General features: G+C 35.7%; 1 protein-coding gene and 1 non-coding gene across 2 annotated transcripts; one reads left to right on the top strand and one right to left on the bottom strand.

Moving 5' to 3' along the window:
• Positions 1–4,556: 4,556 nt before the first annotated feature.
• LOC116276819 (killer cell lectin-like receptor subfamily B member 1B allele A) lies at positions 4,557–13,709 on the top strand. The gene is made up of 6 exons (XM_072954617.1): positions 4,557–4,656; positions 7,653–7,751; positions 8,259–8,330; positions 9,149–9,300; positions 10,216–10,343; positions 13,583–13,709. Exons 1-6 carry the CDS (start codon positions 4,557–4,559, stop codon positions 13,707–13,709), a joined length of 678 nt encoding a protein of 225 aa, XP_072810718.1.
• On the bottom strand, positions 5,365–5,436 carry TRNAA-GGC (transfer RNA alanine (anticodon GGC)). The gene has a single exon. It is a non-coding gene; the product is annotated as a tRNA-Ala (tRNA).
• Positions 13,710–13,850: the final 141 nt, after the last annotated feature.

The following is a 13,850-nucleotide window of genomic DNA, read 5'->3' as shown; positions in this document are numbered from 1 at the left end:
TGGTTAGGCTAGTGAAATTAGTCCTTAAAATATTCTATAAAAAATCAAACAGAGGACACAGATGAAGTACCAAGATTATCAACCTACAAAGATAAGACTGAAACAATAAATTCCAAAATATGTAATATAGGTTGGGACTTGGTAGTTCCTAACACTGAAAATGGTTTTGAAATGTAAGACAAGAGGTGAGAAACTTGGGAGAGCATCTTTCTTCCTCTGGAGAAGCAGATAACAAAAATAGGGCGATACCTCTTAGAGATGTAAGTGTGAACACAAAGGAATAATTTGGAGGGTTTGCGGATTCGGGAGAAATGAAAGAGGAAACAGTCATGCCTTTGCTCTCCCCATTTCTGTATCAATACCGTCCATGAAAGGAAACTGCAAAGCAGAGGGCAGAGCTGACAGAAGGGGGAGCTCTCTATCCAGGGACCTTGCCCGTTAAATACATAAATAGGAATAGAAAGAAACAGATCACGTCTATGCAAGACTGCTTTAACAAGTCAAGAATGTGAGTAAAATGTTTTCTACCTACAAAAATTCATCCACCTCAAATGGGAAATAGCCACAAAGCTGAAGAAAACTATAATATGATGCTGCAAATTAAATGAGAGACCCTCACACCTTCATAAAAAGACAGAAATGGAAAAAAAAGATTGAAGCAAAGCAGAGATTGATTGAACTCAGGAAAGTCACAGAATGCTAGAAGTAAAGTGATGCACAAAGATTTTCAAGGCAAAAGCAAGCGAAAAACAAAAACAAAAACAAAAAAACAGGGATTCTAAGTGAGGAGGACAATTCTGATATTACGTGAAGAAGACATATGCTTAAAGAGAATTAAGTGAGACAAAGAAAGATACTTTACAATGTTAAAGCCAAATACTACCATGAAGATTGAATAGTTCTGAATCTATCCAGTAAATAACAGTGACTATATAATATAAAAATTACAGGGGACGCAGGAAGAAATACACGATAGCACAGTAATAAAAGATGGCTCTAACAGGCAATTTTCAATATAAGACAGCAAGTTTGGACAAAAATAAGTTATATTGTAGATAATATAAATAATATAGTCAGTATGGTAGATGTTTTGTACACATATTGACCACTATACACTGATACTAGAAAAATACATGTTCCTTCCAAATGCACCTGAAACATCTATAAAAATTGAATACATAAAACTCTTGAAAAAAGCAAAAATGCAAGGATACTTTCTTAACGGGATAAAGTACATACGTATACTTTGTGTGTGTGTGTGTGTGTGTGCGCCAGCATTTTATTTTGCAGAAAAATCCTTGAGGCATTCCCTTGGAGTCAGGAAAGTGGCACAGATGCCAATTATTTCCACTCTTTATTAACGTTGTTCCAGTTGTGTTAGCCATATAACTAAGCTAGAAAAACAATGAATAGGAAGACTTAAAAAGCTCTGTACTTGCACATGACCCGATAGGCTATACCTAAATGAGAGAATCAATGAGAAACCTAACTCAGTAGTAAGTTCAGTAAGTAAGCAAGTTGTGAAATCAATACACAAAAAAAACCCAGCACTCATTTACATGAAGAAAACTAGTTAAAAGACCCAAAGGATGACCCTGTTTACAATAACGATCAATTAGATGAAATATTTGGGAATAAACTTAAGGAATATTCAAAATCCTATGAAAAAATGTAAACCATTTCTGAAAGACAAAAAATAGACTTTAAAAATGTAAAGCTGCCTCCTGATTTGGGTTAGGTCCTTTTCTTAAGTTAATTTATAAATTTGAAGTGATAGCAATAAAAATCCAGTAACTCCTGGATCTGGGCAAGTTGACACCGAAGGTCGTATGGAAGAATAAACGCGTAGAATGTGACTGCAAATGTCTAGCTATGAAGAAATCTTAGACCTACTAATTATTAACACACACTTCCAAAGCCTCCAGTTAAAACAGTGTAGTGGGCAAGCTAGAATAGAATAAAAAGGCCAGAAATAGTCTCAACTAATATAGAAATTTAGATAATGATAAAAGTGGTCTCAAATCATGGGCTTTTTAATAGATGCTGAAGTGTAGTTGATTTACAATATTGTATTAGTTTCTGGTATACAGCACTGTGATTTAGTTATACATATAAATATATATTATTGTGGACTTTTTGATGATGGCCATTCTGACCGGTTTGAGGTGATACCTCATTGTAGCTTTGATTTGCATTTCTCAAATAATTAGTGATGTGGAGCATCTAAAAGGTTAAAATTATATATATACGCAGCTAGAAATCACTCGAATACAACACTTACTAACATTAAGAGAAGGCATGTCTCCAAAAAGTAATGTTATTGGTGACAGTGGTAAGGTAGTGGAGATTTTAAGGTGTAGAAGCTTAGACAAAGCTGAATTTGAATTCTTACCTGAGTGTTGAGTGTATTTGAGGCTTTGAGTAAATAATTTTATAATCAGAACCTCCATTTTTCATCTGCACATTGGGATGTGCAGATGAATTTGCTCCCTAACCCATGAATTTGCTCCCTCGTCTAGAGCTGGACGAGTTCATAAGGGGCATCTCAGAAGTGTCTCTAAAGAACAGTTATTTCCAGAAGAGCCATTAAATGTGCAATGCAATAAAGGACATTGGAAATAATTTAAAATATCTGAAGCTACTTTCTTAATAATCAATGAGGTATTCAGTTACGTCTGTGCCAATGCAAGGCTTGGGTACAACTGGCCATTAGTGCAAATTGGTACCTTGCGTAACTGAAGTAAGACTGATGAAATGCCCAATCTGGAGATGATACAGAGCTAAGCGGAGCATCACTAAAAGAGTTTCCTGTGTGGTTGCATCCACTCTTAATCTTGACATTTGCACTCACCTATCAGAGTCTTTTATAGGACAGACAAGTGTATTCAGCCTGTGTATTTCTTTTCTTGGCTTATTTTCAGGGCTCTTGATCCACGCGAAGGACGCTCAAAATTCTCAAACTCAAGCTCCAGCCATAAGCATTAAGATCTTCTTCCTCCCGGGACACACGTACGTACTCTGCGCAAGTTCAGACATTTTCTTCTAAAAATCAGGTATTTGAAATTTCCCAGATTTCTTCTCCTTCTCAACATGTGTTTTTTAGAATTTTGAGGAAACTTAGATCAAAGGAATCTAAAGTTACAGATCCAAAGACAAAGTGATATATCCACAGGCAGGTATATATATTTTCTTCCAAATTAAATACATATAACTTTATATAATTATATATATAATTTTCAATCACTGTGTCAACATATTTACATGTCTATGTACATCATTTGGTAGAAAAGGGAATAAAAGTATGGGTGGCAGAATGGGGAAAGAGGACAGAGAGGAAAAGAAGGGAGAAGGGATTGAATAAAGGAGAGATGCTGGGAGGAAATGCAGATGAGCGGCTGTAGTCTTAAAGAAGCTATTCTAATTATTATTATTTAGTTTAAGTAATTTCATTGTCATCACTGTTATTATGTGATGTGACATTTTATGATACCTAGAAACTGTTAAGTGGTGTAAAATAGAGGTTTAAAGGAAAAATGAGGAAAAAAATTCAACCATGATAAAGCATAATTAACCTTTTCATAGGATGTGTTTTGTGACTATGAATAACTTGGGTATATTATCTTCACGCAAGAGAGTGAAAAAAAAAACTCACTTGGATTCCTGTCTAATTTTTTTAAATGTTTTAATCAGGAAAAATCTGCTTCCAAATTTTCCCCAAACTTAAGTTTATTTAGTACACAATACATTAGTTTTGAAGGTACATTTAACTGCTTTATTCTTCATATAGAAATCTAAGAAACTATGACAACAGTAACAGAAATTAATAAGACATATCAAGAAGCTTATAATGTAGTGGGGTGACATTAATAAAAGCAAGATAAGAGGAAATAGATACAGAACGGTGACAAATAAAGAATAATGAGAAAAATTAGAAGAAGAAGTGAATTATTATTGAAAAACCTGGAAGTTTCATCAAAGGTGGTGGAATCTGATTTACAGATTGAATAAACTAAAATTATAACAGCAAACATAGTAGGAAAAATATACCAGACAAGGAAGAATTCGAGCGAAACATTGAGGTTGGAGAAGTGCTTAAGTTCTGTTGAAAAAGAACAGGTGTATCAGTGGGATTATGGGGGAAATGGACATAGACTGAAAAGAGGCCAGGAGCAGGTGAAGTTGTGGAGGAATGTGAATGCCAGGCTGTAAAGATAAATTTCAGTCACAGAATTCAGTAAAGTCATCAGATCATCTTTGGCATTTTTTTTCCCGCAGTAAATGATATTTATAGATTTGCAATTGTGAATAGACAGTAGTAAAGAGACCAAAATTCATACACCATACCAACTCATTAACTAATGTGTAAAAAAATCATATTTTTTATTTTAAAAATATTTTTGTGTTTGTAATTACATTCTAATCACTAGTTATTCAAGTTCATTCCCAGCACTATTTTATTCAACACCAATTTGACTTATTGATTCCACGATTTACATGAATCAAAATCATGTTTTTCTATTCATTTTTGTGTGTGTGTGTGTCTCTGCCCCTTAGTAATGAGTGAAGTAGGTGTAACCTATTCCGAACTACGGCTTCAAGATTCATCTCAGCCACAGAGAAGGCAAAGACTTGAAACGTCTAAAAAAAAAGGTCAAGGTATCTAAGCTTTCTACGTCTTATCTTAAATTGTACTTAAAAATATATGAAAGTATGCATTATCATGCTCACAGGCACACAGGTGCACACACGTAATTTAAATGTGTACCTTTTACTAAACATGGAGAACACGCATTTTTGCGGGAAGACTGACTTTTTTTCCCTATGCGGGTGCATAAGTTTAACTATGCTGTAAACATTAAATCAATGTTTTTAGAAAGAGTGAAATATTTGGGGATCGAAATATGTTGTTTACTATTTTCTGTCATTTTAAGATACCAATACTATACAATAGAATACTTGGGAAATAGGGGAGTGAGAAAATGTACAGATCATTTCATTATTCTAGCACAGTCGCCATGACGTGGGGATGATTTTTCTTGATTTATATACTTGCTAGCACAATGTGTTCAAAATGTTATCTTTTTCAAGTGTCATGTTTCTGTCCTGACATACACACTCCAGTGACCTCACTTCTCTGGTATATTTGATTATGTGGAGTTTGACTCTCTTCCTGTTGTTTGAAATTTTCTTTTTGTATTTTCACTGTTGCTAATTTGCATTCCTTGGATGTTTTAAATCAATACGTAGAATGACTAGAAGTGTGCTATGTATTAATTTATTAGTTCGATTTTGTCTTATATGAAATGGATATTCACGACTTTGGCTAAAATGTATTATTTTTTTCTTTTTTTTTCTTTTTTAAATTGGAGGTCCTGGGGATTGAACCCAGGACCTCATGCATGCCAAGCATGCACTCTGCCACTGAGCTATACCCCCACCCCAGATGTATTTTTAACTAAGACCTCAATTGATAACTTCCCAGTTTTTCAGATTGTTAATTATTATAATGTTATTTATAATATACACATTTACTATGTGTGATTCATGAAGAAGTATCTTTAAATTTTGCTGAATATGTTTTAACAGGTTTTTAAAAAGCCGTTTTACACCTTATACACTCTGCCTTTTATGTGTTCAGAAATTGTTTTCCTTTTTTATTTCTGATGAACAATTCATCTTACCTGCATATATACATCTTACCAATGTAGTTTCCACTGGATTTGTATGGGAATATGTTATGAACGATATTATCATGTGTGTGTGTGTGCATGTGTGTGTAAGATAACACAGCTCACCACTGTTCTTGTTTTCCCGTATGTCAGTCCCTAGTGACTTACCCAGTCTTCTGGCTGTGAATATCCATGCTAATGACTCAAAATGTATATCCATCTTGGATCTGTCCCTTGAATCCCACACTAACTAAACAGTATCCTCGTCCAAATTGTGTCTGAGATGTCAACTGGAATCTTAAACCTGAAGCCCACACTGATACTACGCCCTCAGACGCTCTCTGACACTCTCCATCATGATTACGTAAGTGTTTGGCACAGATCTGATGGTTGACGTGAAAGATGTGGAACTCAACGAGAGGAACACAGGTTGGCACAAGTCCACTGTTTTTCACTGATTCCACCTTGACACGTAGATTTGGGTAACATTGAAGACTCAGAAGAATGCAAACTCAAGAAATTCAAGTTTAAGGAGTTTAAAAAGATTTATATGTACTGACAAACTTTGGAATAAAGGCCTGGAAGAATTGAAAGTTAAAATCATCTGTACGATTGTAGTGACAGTACACTTTTATCTGCTGCATCGGCTGTACTGACAAGTCCGTGGAGGGAGTTACTCATCTCTGATTCCATGTTTTTCATTCATGTTATATTCTTTCCATTTTGTGCTTCTTATAAGTTCCGCATCTCTGCTGAAACGCCCCATACATTTATCCCATGTCCATCCTCCCTACTACATGCTTTAACCTATCAGTCATTGTTACTTCAAATTCCCTGCCTGTAAATGTCAGCTGATCCATTTCCTGATCCCGTTTTCAATGTTTTATCTTTTTCAAATGCATCTTGCTCAGTGTAGAGTCTATTGCTCAGGGGGGCAGGTTTTCTGTCCCCTCCTCTGCGGCATCTGCCCGGTACTGGTGGGTTTTGTGTGTGAGGCAGCTTCCTCTCCTCTCTCCCCCAGGGTAGGTCCTTGGAAAATTTCGGGATCCTGGGCAGAAGCTGCTCTCCTCTAGAAGCAGGTGGCTTCTGCCTATTCTCAGTACGTGGTGTACCAGGCTAGATTTCTACATTTCCCCCCAGTAACAGCTGAACTCTCCCTAGAATGGGTGAGGCTGCAGGTGGTGGAGCATTTCATACTTCCTGCCCCAGTGGTAGCTTGTTTTTATTGGGGTCCTGAGGTCAGGACACCCGCAGCATCAGATAGGTTCTGTGTTTGTCCCTCAAGGACCGCATTTATCTCCTTGTACTTAGACAGGGTTCAGGGCAGGGATGGTCCCCTGCAGATTTAGCTTTGCACCTGCACAAACTTTGGCAGATCTTTACACCACAGAAAGGAGGTCTCTCAGGCTTCCAGGGGAGGCCAACAGAGAACAATTGGCAATCGAGTGTGAACTACCATTGGACTATGGCTACAGGAGATTCTAAAGTCTCGTGGTAGCCTGCTCTTAGCCCTGAAGATCTGCAGAAATTCTTCGCTGCTTTACGACCACTACTATTCCTCCAATGCTTTGCCAAAGGTGAGGTAGAGTTTGTGTTCTGTCTTTCCAACAAAGCGGGCCTTACCAGCTCTTCACAATTCAGTCTGCCTGATCACTTTTTAATGTTTTTTTTTTTAATGGGGGTGGTAATTAGGTATATTTACTTGCTTATTTAAACAGAGGTTCTGGGAATTGAACCCAGGACCTTGTGCATGCTAAGCATGGACTCTGCCGCTAAGCTGTGCCCTCCCTGCACCTGATCACTCTTTGAATTCAGCTGCCTCGTTCCCTCAAAATGAGCTATGATTTTGTAGATTACCTTCCCTTTCTCTGTTTTTAGGATGCGAGCTGTATTGTTGCACAGTTGGCTACACCTAAAACAGAAGCAGAACTCTGAATAAGCATTTAGAAGCTGACGCCACGGGTTTTTCATCTCTTTCTATAGATCATCCTGCTCCATCTTCTTCATGGAAATTCGTTGCAGTGTTTCTGTGGATCATCTGCCTGGGGCTTCTTTTTTCTACTGGATACTTAGCCATTGAGAGTAAGTCACAATGTAAAAGAGAAGTCTGCTTTTCTATTACTCACTTAGTGAAATCTGTTGAAGAGAATACATTGTTTTGATCAATTCAATTCCTTTACAAAGTATAATATTCTCTGCAAAGAACTGAAGATAATCTCTTGGAGACATATCAAAATATGGTTCATTTTTAAGTATATCATGAATCTTACTTAATGCCTTACTATTTGTTCTCATTTCCTTTACCAGAAATGCCTTTAAAATTTATTTTCTATGAAAAACTTTCTTACCTTGTTATCAGAACAATCAATATCTCCTTCTACAATCAATTTCCATACAAATTTATTGTTCATGTATTGTAATTTGATTTTTATCATTATAACTCTATTACATTTGAGTTCTTTGAAGCAACTGATGTTTCATTAATCATTTCTGTATTTGCAAATTCAGTACAGTGTCTTACATGTAGGAATGTATTCAATTAATTTTTTCTTTTTGAGCTTAAAACTGATCTTTCTGATTTCTCTTCAGTGAATAAGAAGCCATTTCAACCAGAAGGATGTCCAGGAAATATCTCCTCCAACAAGGAAGCAAATAAATCAGGTAATTTTGGATGAGTCACTGAGTCATAATTTGATTTGCAAGAGAGAAGAGATAATTAACTATTTTCCTGGATACATATAACTGGATACATTTAAGTATATATGCATCAAATCTCCTTGTATGTCATAGAGTATTTCTCTTATAGTCCTATATGTATTACTTATATACTCAAAATGACAGTACTATTAAATGATGACCTAAGGTTAAATGAAGTATTTTGACAAAAGCATCATCTTTTTTTGGATATCTATTATGTTTCATTTAAAAATTTCTTATTGTCTAATTTTTTAAATATACAACTTTAAAAAAATAAATATATACATATTTAGTTTTCATTGTGAAAACAAGAACATTGTATTGACAATTTTAATAGTTAGATATATTGGATATGGTTCCTGATACATTTCTAACTTTGCGATTTAAAAGAAACTGTTTCCCAGTATGCAACATATGAGTCTTGAAGACTAAAATGTTTTCAATGAGGTGAGTTCTTGATTTAAGATAAATCTAACAGAGAAAAAAATGTGACAATGAATATATATATGTTCATGTATAACTGAAAAATTGTGCTCTACACTGGAATTTGAACAACATTGTAAAATGATTATAAATCAATACAAAATGTTAAAAAATAAATACAACGTTGCAAGGAAAAGAAAAAATAAAAGATAAATCTAGCACTACATTTGAGGGCACATAGTCTATAATGTAAAAATCAAATGATGTTCTTGTTTGTGGACAGTAGATTTGCTTTGTGAACCTAAGGATGTGATTTGCACTGATGGAAGTCATTCAGTTATATTCTAATTTTTTGATAGTTTGCAAATATCCTACTTGTCCCAACAACTGGCACCAGTATGGAGAAAACTGCTACCATTTCTCAAGAGCTCTGCTTCTTTGGAAAGAATGTCACCGTCATTGCATCCTTTTAGAGTCAAGATTTGTTAAATTGAATATTGAAGAAGAGCTGGTAAAGACAAGTTTTTGTTTTGTAAATTTCAGTATCGGAAAATGTTAAGAACGACAGAAATCACTCAAGTTTTATATTCTCCTCAACTCCCTTCTCTACTGCAGCCACAGAAATCTTTGCAATTTGTAAATTTGATTGTGTACTTCAGTAACATCTAGGTGGCTTTCCTCAGCGCTTGGGGTCAAGTACAAATAACATGTAGACAAGGTCACTTGCAATCTGGTTTCTACCTATTTCTCTGGCCTCCTTTGCTGTTAAGGACTCTCCATCACACTCTTCTAGAGAAAGTGTGCCGTGGTCTCCAGCTGTGTTGAAGCTCTTAAATTCATCACGGTCTCCCATGCTCTTTTATGCCCTGGTGCCATTTACCCGTGACAAATTCTATCTCCTCCACCTCTCACCACAAACTATCTTCTCTTGGCTAATACATCCTCATTTTTAAGATTTTATCTGATTAGATGATGCCCTCGGGAAACATTCTTGGCATACTAAAATCTGTTAAGAATCCCCTGCTAATTCTGCTCCTCTGACTCTGTATTTCTTCTCCTGTAGCACGTGTCATACTTACTACGTAAGCTCAGTGAGTACTGTCCTATTTCTGCAGTGCCTAACCTGAGTGACTACAGCTTGAAGACCTTTTGCTCACTTTGACAACCCAAAACCTAAGAAAAATCCCTCGAATTTAATCGGTACTAAAAAAATAATTGCTCAGTGAATAAATGAGTCATTAGCTATGGACATCCAGCCTATGGCTGAAGAATTTAGGATTAATCCCTAAAACAGAGTCTCTTGATACAATGGAACAGAGAGTCCAAAGGGAAGTTTATAAATTAAATGTGCAAATTTAAACCATTATATTCTTCTTTTTCAGGGGAAGTTCTACTTTCTGACTTATTTTCCTCTCACTCTCTGCAGAATTTCATAATAAAACTGTCAAAGATGCAATGTGGTCTGCAGAAAGATAACTTTTTCACCAGTTTATACTACAACAACCAACAACTGAAATGGGTTTGGCTAGATGGCACAGATCTTACCCTGGACAAGTAAGTCTCTTGCTGTTTTAAAATTTCAGTAAGAATATTATTATTTTCTTCCAAATCTAAATATTCAGTGAGGAGGTAGACAGATGTTAGATTTGGTAACAAGTGTATCCATAATAGATCATACCAGGAAAATACAGGAAAAAGACAGAAAGAAGGGAGTAAAATAGTTACTGTACTAAACTGAATGTTTTACTTTGATGACTCACTCAGATTGCTCATTGAGACATTATCATTCTGCATGTTGTTAAATGGTAATTGAATAAGTAAACTTGCCGAGGATGATGAAGTGATACATATCAGGTTTGTCATTTTAATTTCAATATAGTTTGACTCCAAGATGTGCACATAATGAAATTTTCTTCAAGTGTACTACTTCTCTTGGACTCACTCAGTGGACTTCACATTAGTTTGCTGTCATTAACAAGCCACCACAAACATGGTGGCTTAAAACTCCAGAAATTTATTCTCTCAAGGTTCAGGAGAGCAGAAGTTTGAAATTAAGGTCCAGGTAGAGTTGGTTCTTTCTGGAAGATCCTTTCTCTTGAAGGAGCTAGCTTAACGTTTTCAGGGAGAAAATTGTTACTGATGATTAAAAACAATTTTCTTGCCCTGTGTATACTGTAGCACTTGTTTATCAAAATGCTAATGTATAAAGGAAATACAGTAAACCACTGTGAAAATACAAGATACTCTTAACGTGCCAGAGGCCACAGAGTTGTGAGCCGGCAGTCCCTGGCATCATTCAAAGATGGTCAGCCCTGAGTGTCTGCGGGTCCTGAATCCTCAGATTCAAGCAACCATGCAGACGTGGAGGGCTGGCTGTCCAAGGCCATTTTACATAAGAGATTTGAGCATCTGTGGATTTTGATATCCTCAGGGTCCTTCTTGCCTCTCCCACCTGTTACTCTGGGTACAAAAGGATGATTGTATATACCTCCAAATTCCACTACTTCTCTGCATTTCTGTGTGCCCATTGCTCTCTTATAAGGATATTCTCATTGGATTCAGGGCACAGTCCAATATGGTTTCATCATGATCCTAACCTTAATTACAACTACAAAGAATCTATTTCCAAATAAGGTCACATTTTAAGGTTCTCAGTGGACATGAATTTTAGGGAGACTCTGCTCAACCTACTACATAACTTTCAAAAAAGATTTCTAGGCTTCAATTCAGATGACTTTATTTGACTGCCTGGAAGTGGGAGGTATAAGATGGCATTCTAGAAACAAATTCCATGAAATTATATAGCATAGTATTAAATCCACTGCGCTAGGATGATACACCTCAATTCAATGTCACTAATATTTTGACCGTGGCATAGAAATTTCTTCTCTGGACTTCCTCATACATCATGAAATCCGATGATCAAACAATCGAACGAAGTGGGGAAAAGAAAAAACTTCTGACTCTTAGTGATAAAATTTGCCAAAATAAGTGGTTCAAATATTAACAATAAAATTCTTCTACTAATAAGTTTGAAAAAGCCAAACATCCTTCTAAAGTTCCCCTGGAAATGTGATAATTATCTACCATTACTTTTATATGCAGTTAACTATCTTATCATCAGATTATATAGATGCAGTGGTGGTGGAAGATTTAAAACAACGCAATAATTCTGATGCACCATACAACAAATATCCCTGTATCAGGTACCCCCATATCTACTCCATTCTGTACTTTGTTGTGCAGTGAACACACTTATGGAACTTAGTGATAATTGTGCAGCAGAAAAGAATGGATTTTGAAACGGAAATTTTAAGATGCCACCTTGATGTGTTGTTTTTCAAGATCATGTCTTTTCAATCTCCCATTCCAATTTAAACATTCTTTTCGAACACCTGTATATATAACGCACACATACACACGCCCAAAAATATTACAGAAAGTGTTCGTAGTGTATAAAACAGGTGAAACGTCCCATTCTGTTATTTACAAGGTACTTGATTCACCGTGTTTATCATTAATCATTCAGGTCCATGTTTCTCACTTATGTCTGTGCTTTGTTGATATTTTCTCCTAGTAACCCAAATTGCTATTTGTTAGCTTTTGCATTATATTTCACTTCATCTCCTACAAGCACATCCCTCTCTGATTCCGTATATGAGTCCCAGTGTGGTTGGGTGGATCGCTCTGTATGTGACAGCTGGTTTAACGAGGCTGTGGGAAATACTGAAACGTCGATGGTTTCCCAGTTTTAAGCTCCACAGATTAATATAGTAAGTAACTGACAGCACAGAATCTAAAGCGAAACCTCTTGGATTTATGTCTTGGCTCTGCCGCCTGGATCATCTTAGTCTTGTTACTCAAACAGTCTATGTTTCGGTTTCTGTTCCTTCATCTATAAAATATGATGAGTGATAGAACCCACTTTTTAAGGGAGGTTGTGAAAAATACACGAACTGATCAATTTAAGCACATGGAACGTGTCTGGTACATAAGAACTCAAAAAAGGTATTCTCTTAACATCCCTCTTCTTTTGCTTCCTACTCCAAATCTTAACAGTAAATCATTGTCAAATAAAAATTTAAATAGAAGAACCTAATTTAAAAATATGATTTCTACTGTGAAATCTTACGAAGAAAACAGGCAAGGTTTCTCGCAGTATACCCACACTTAACAGACGTGATTTTCTAACATGATTTTTGTTCAGATGAAGACTTCAGATTTACCTAGAATTTTAAGTTTTAGAATATTCACTTCTAATTGCAGCACTTCATATATTAAAGGCATGCTCTTCTTCAGGAATTATGTCACATATTTCATTAGATGTTTTCAAATTGCTCTCATTACTCATCGACATAGTCAGATATTTTGCTCTTTTGACATGATTTCCTAGACTTACTAGTGTACGGGAGTCTGATCCTTACACTGGAGCAAAGTAAGATTTTCCAGGAGACAATGAAGTGTTATTAATGATTAACAATAATTTTTGCACTGTATGTACAGTAGAATACGCTTATCAAAACATCAATATATAAAGACAATACAGTGAAGATGGAAGATACTCTGAAATTGCCTGAGTCCACAAAGATGAGAGCCAGAAAAAGGCATCACTAACGTCACAATTCTAGATTTGATATTCGATTTTAGATAACACTTACATATTCACTGTCTGATTGTTAGAGAACTAAGAAAACAACACTTGCGCTTTTTTATAAGTATGTCAAAATATGATGGAGTTTAAAAATACAATAAAGCAAATTTCAACATTTAATGGAAAATATTTTCTCTTCTAGGCTTCCAATTCCTGGATATGAGAATGCTCATAATAAATGTGTATTCATAAGATATGGCCAGATAATTGCTGAAGATTGCCAAAGTCGTGGCTATTGTATCTGTAAGAAGACCATGTATCCAGGCTAGGCAAAATACATCAGAAAGAAAAAAAGAGAAAGAACGCCTGGAATTTCCTAGTGTAATGACTTCAACTACATGAAATATTTATTTAGCTAAAAGTAGATGTCATTAAACATTGAAGTCTATATGTTATTCTTTAACTTTAAT

This window comes from Vicugna pacos, chromosome 34, assembly GCF_048564905.1.
Source record: "Vicugna pacos chromosome 34, VicPac4, whole genome shotgun sequence".
In the NCBI taxonomy this organism is placed as follows: Eukaryota; Metazoa; Chordata; class Mammalia; order Artiodactyla; family Camelidae; genus Vicugna; species Vicugna pacos.
This window is presented reverse-complemented; position numbering and strand designations above follow the sequence as displayed.

Coding starts and splice junctions, on each gene's coding strand:
- LOC116276819 (XM_072954617.1), top strand. CDS start 4,557: ATGAGTGAAGTAGGTGTAACCTATTCCGAACTACGGCTTCAAGATTCA. Junction 4,657..7,652: donor GTCTAAAAAAAAAGGTCAAG/GTATCTAAGCTT, acceptor CTCTTTCTATAG/ATCATCCTGCTCCATCTTCT. Junction 7,752..8,258: donor TGGATACTTAGCCATTGAGA/GTAAGTCACAAT, acceptor ATTTCTCTTCAG/TGAATAAGAAGCCATTTCAA.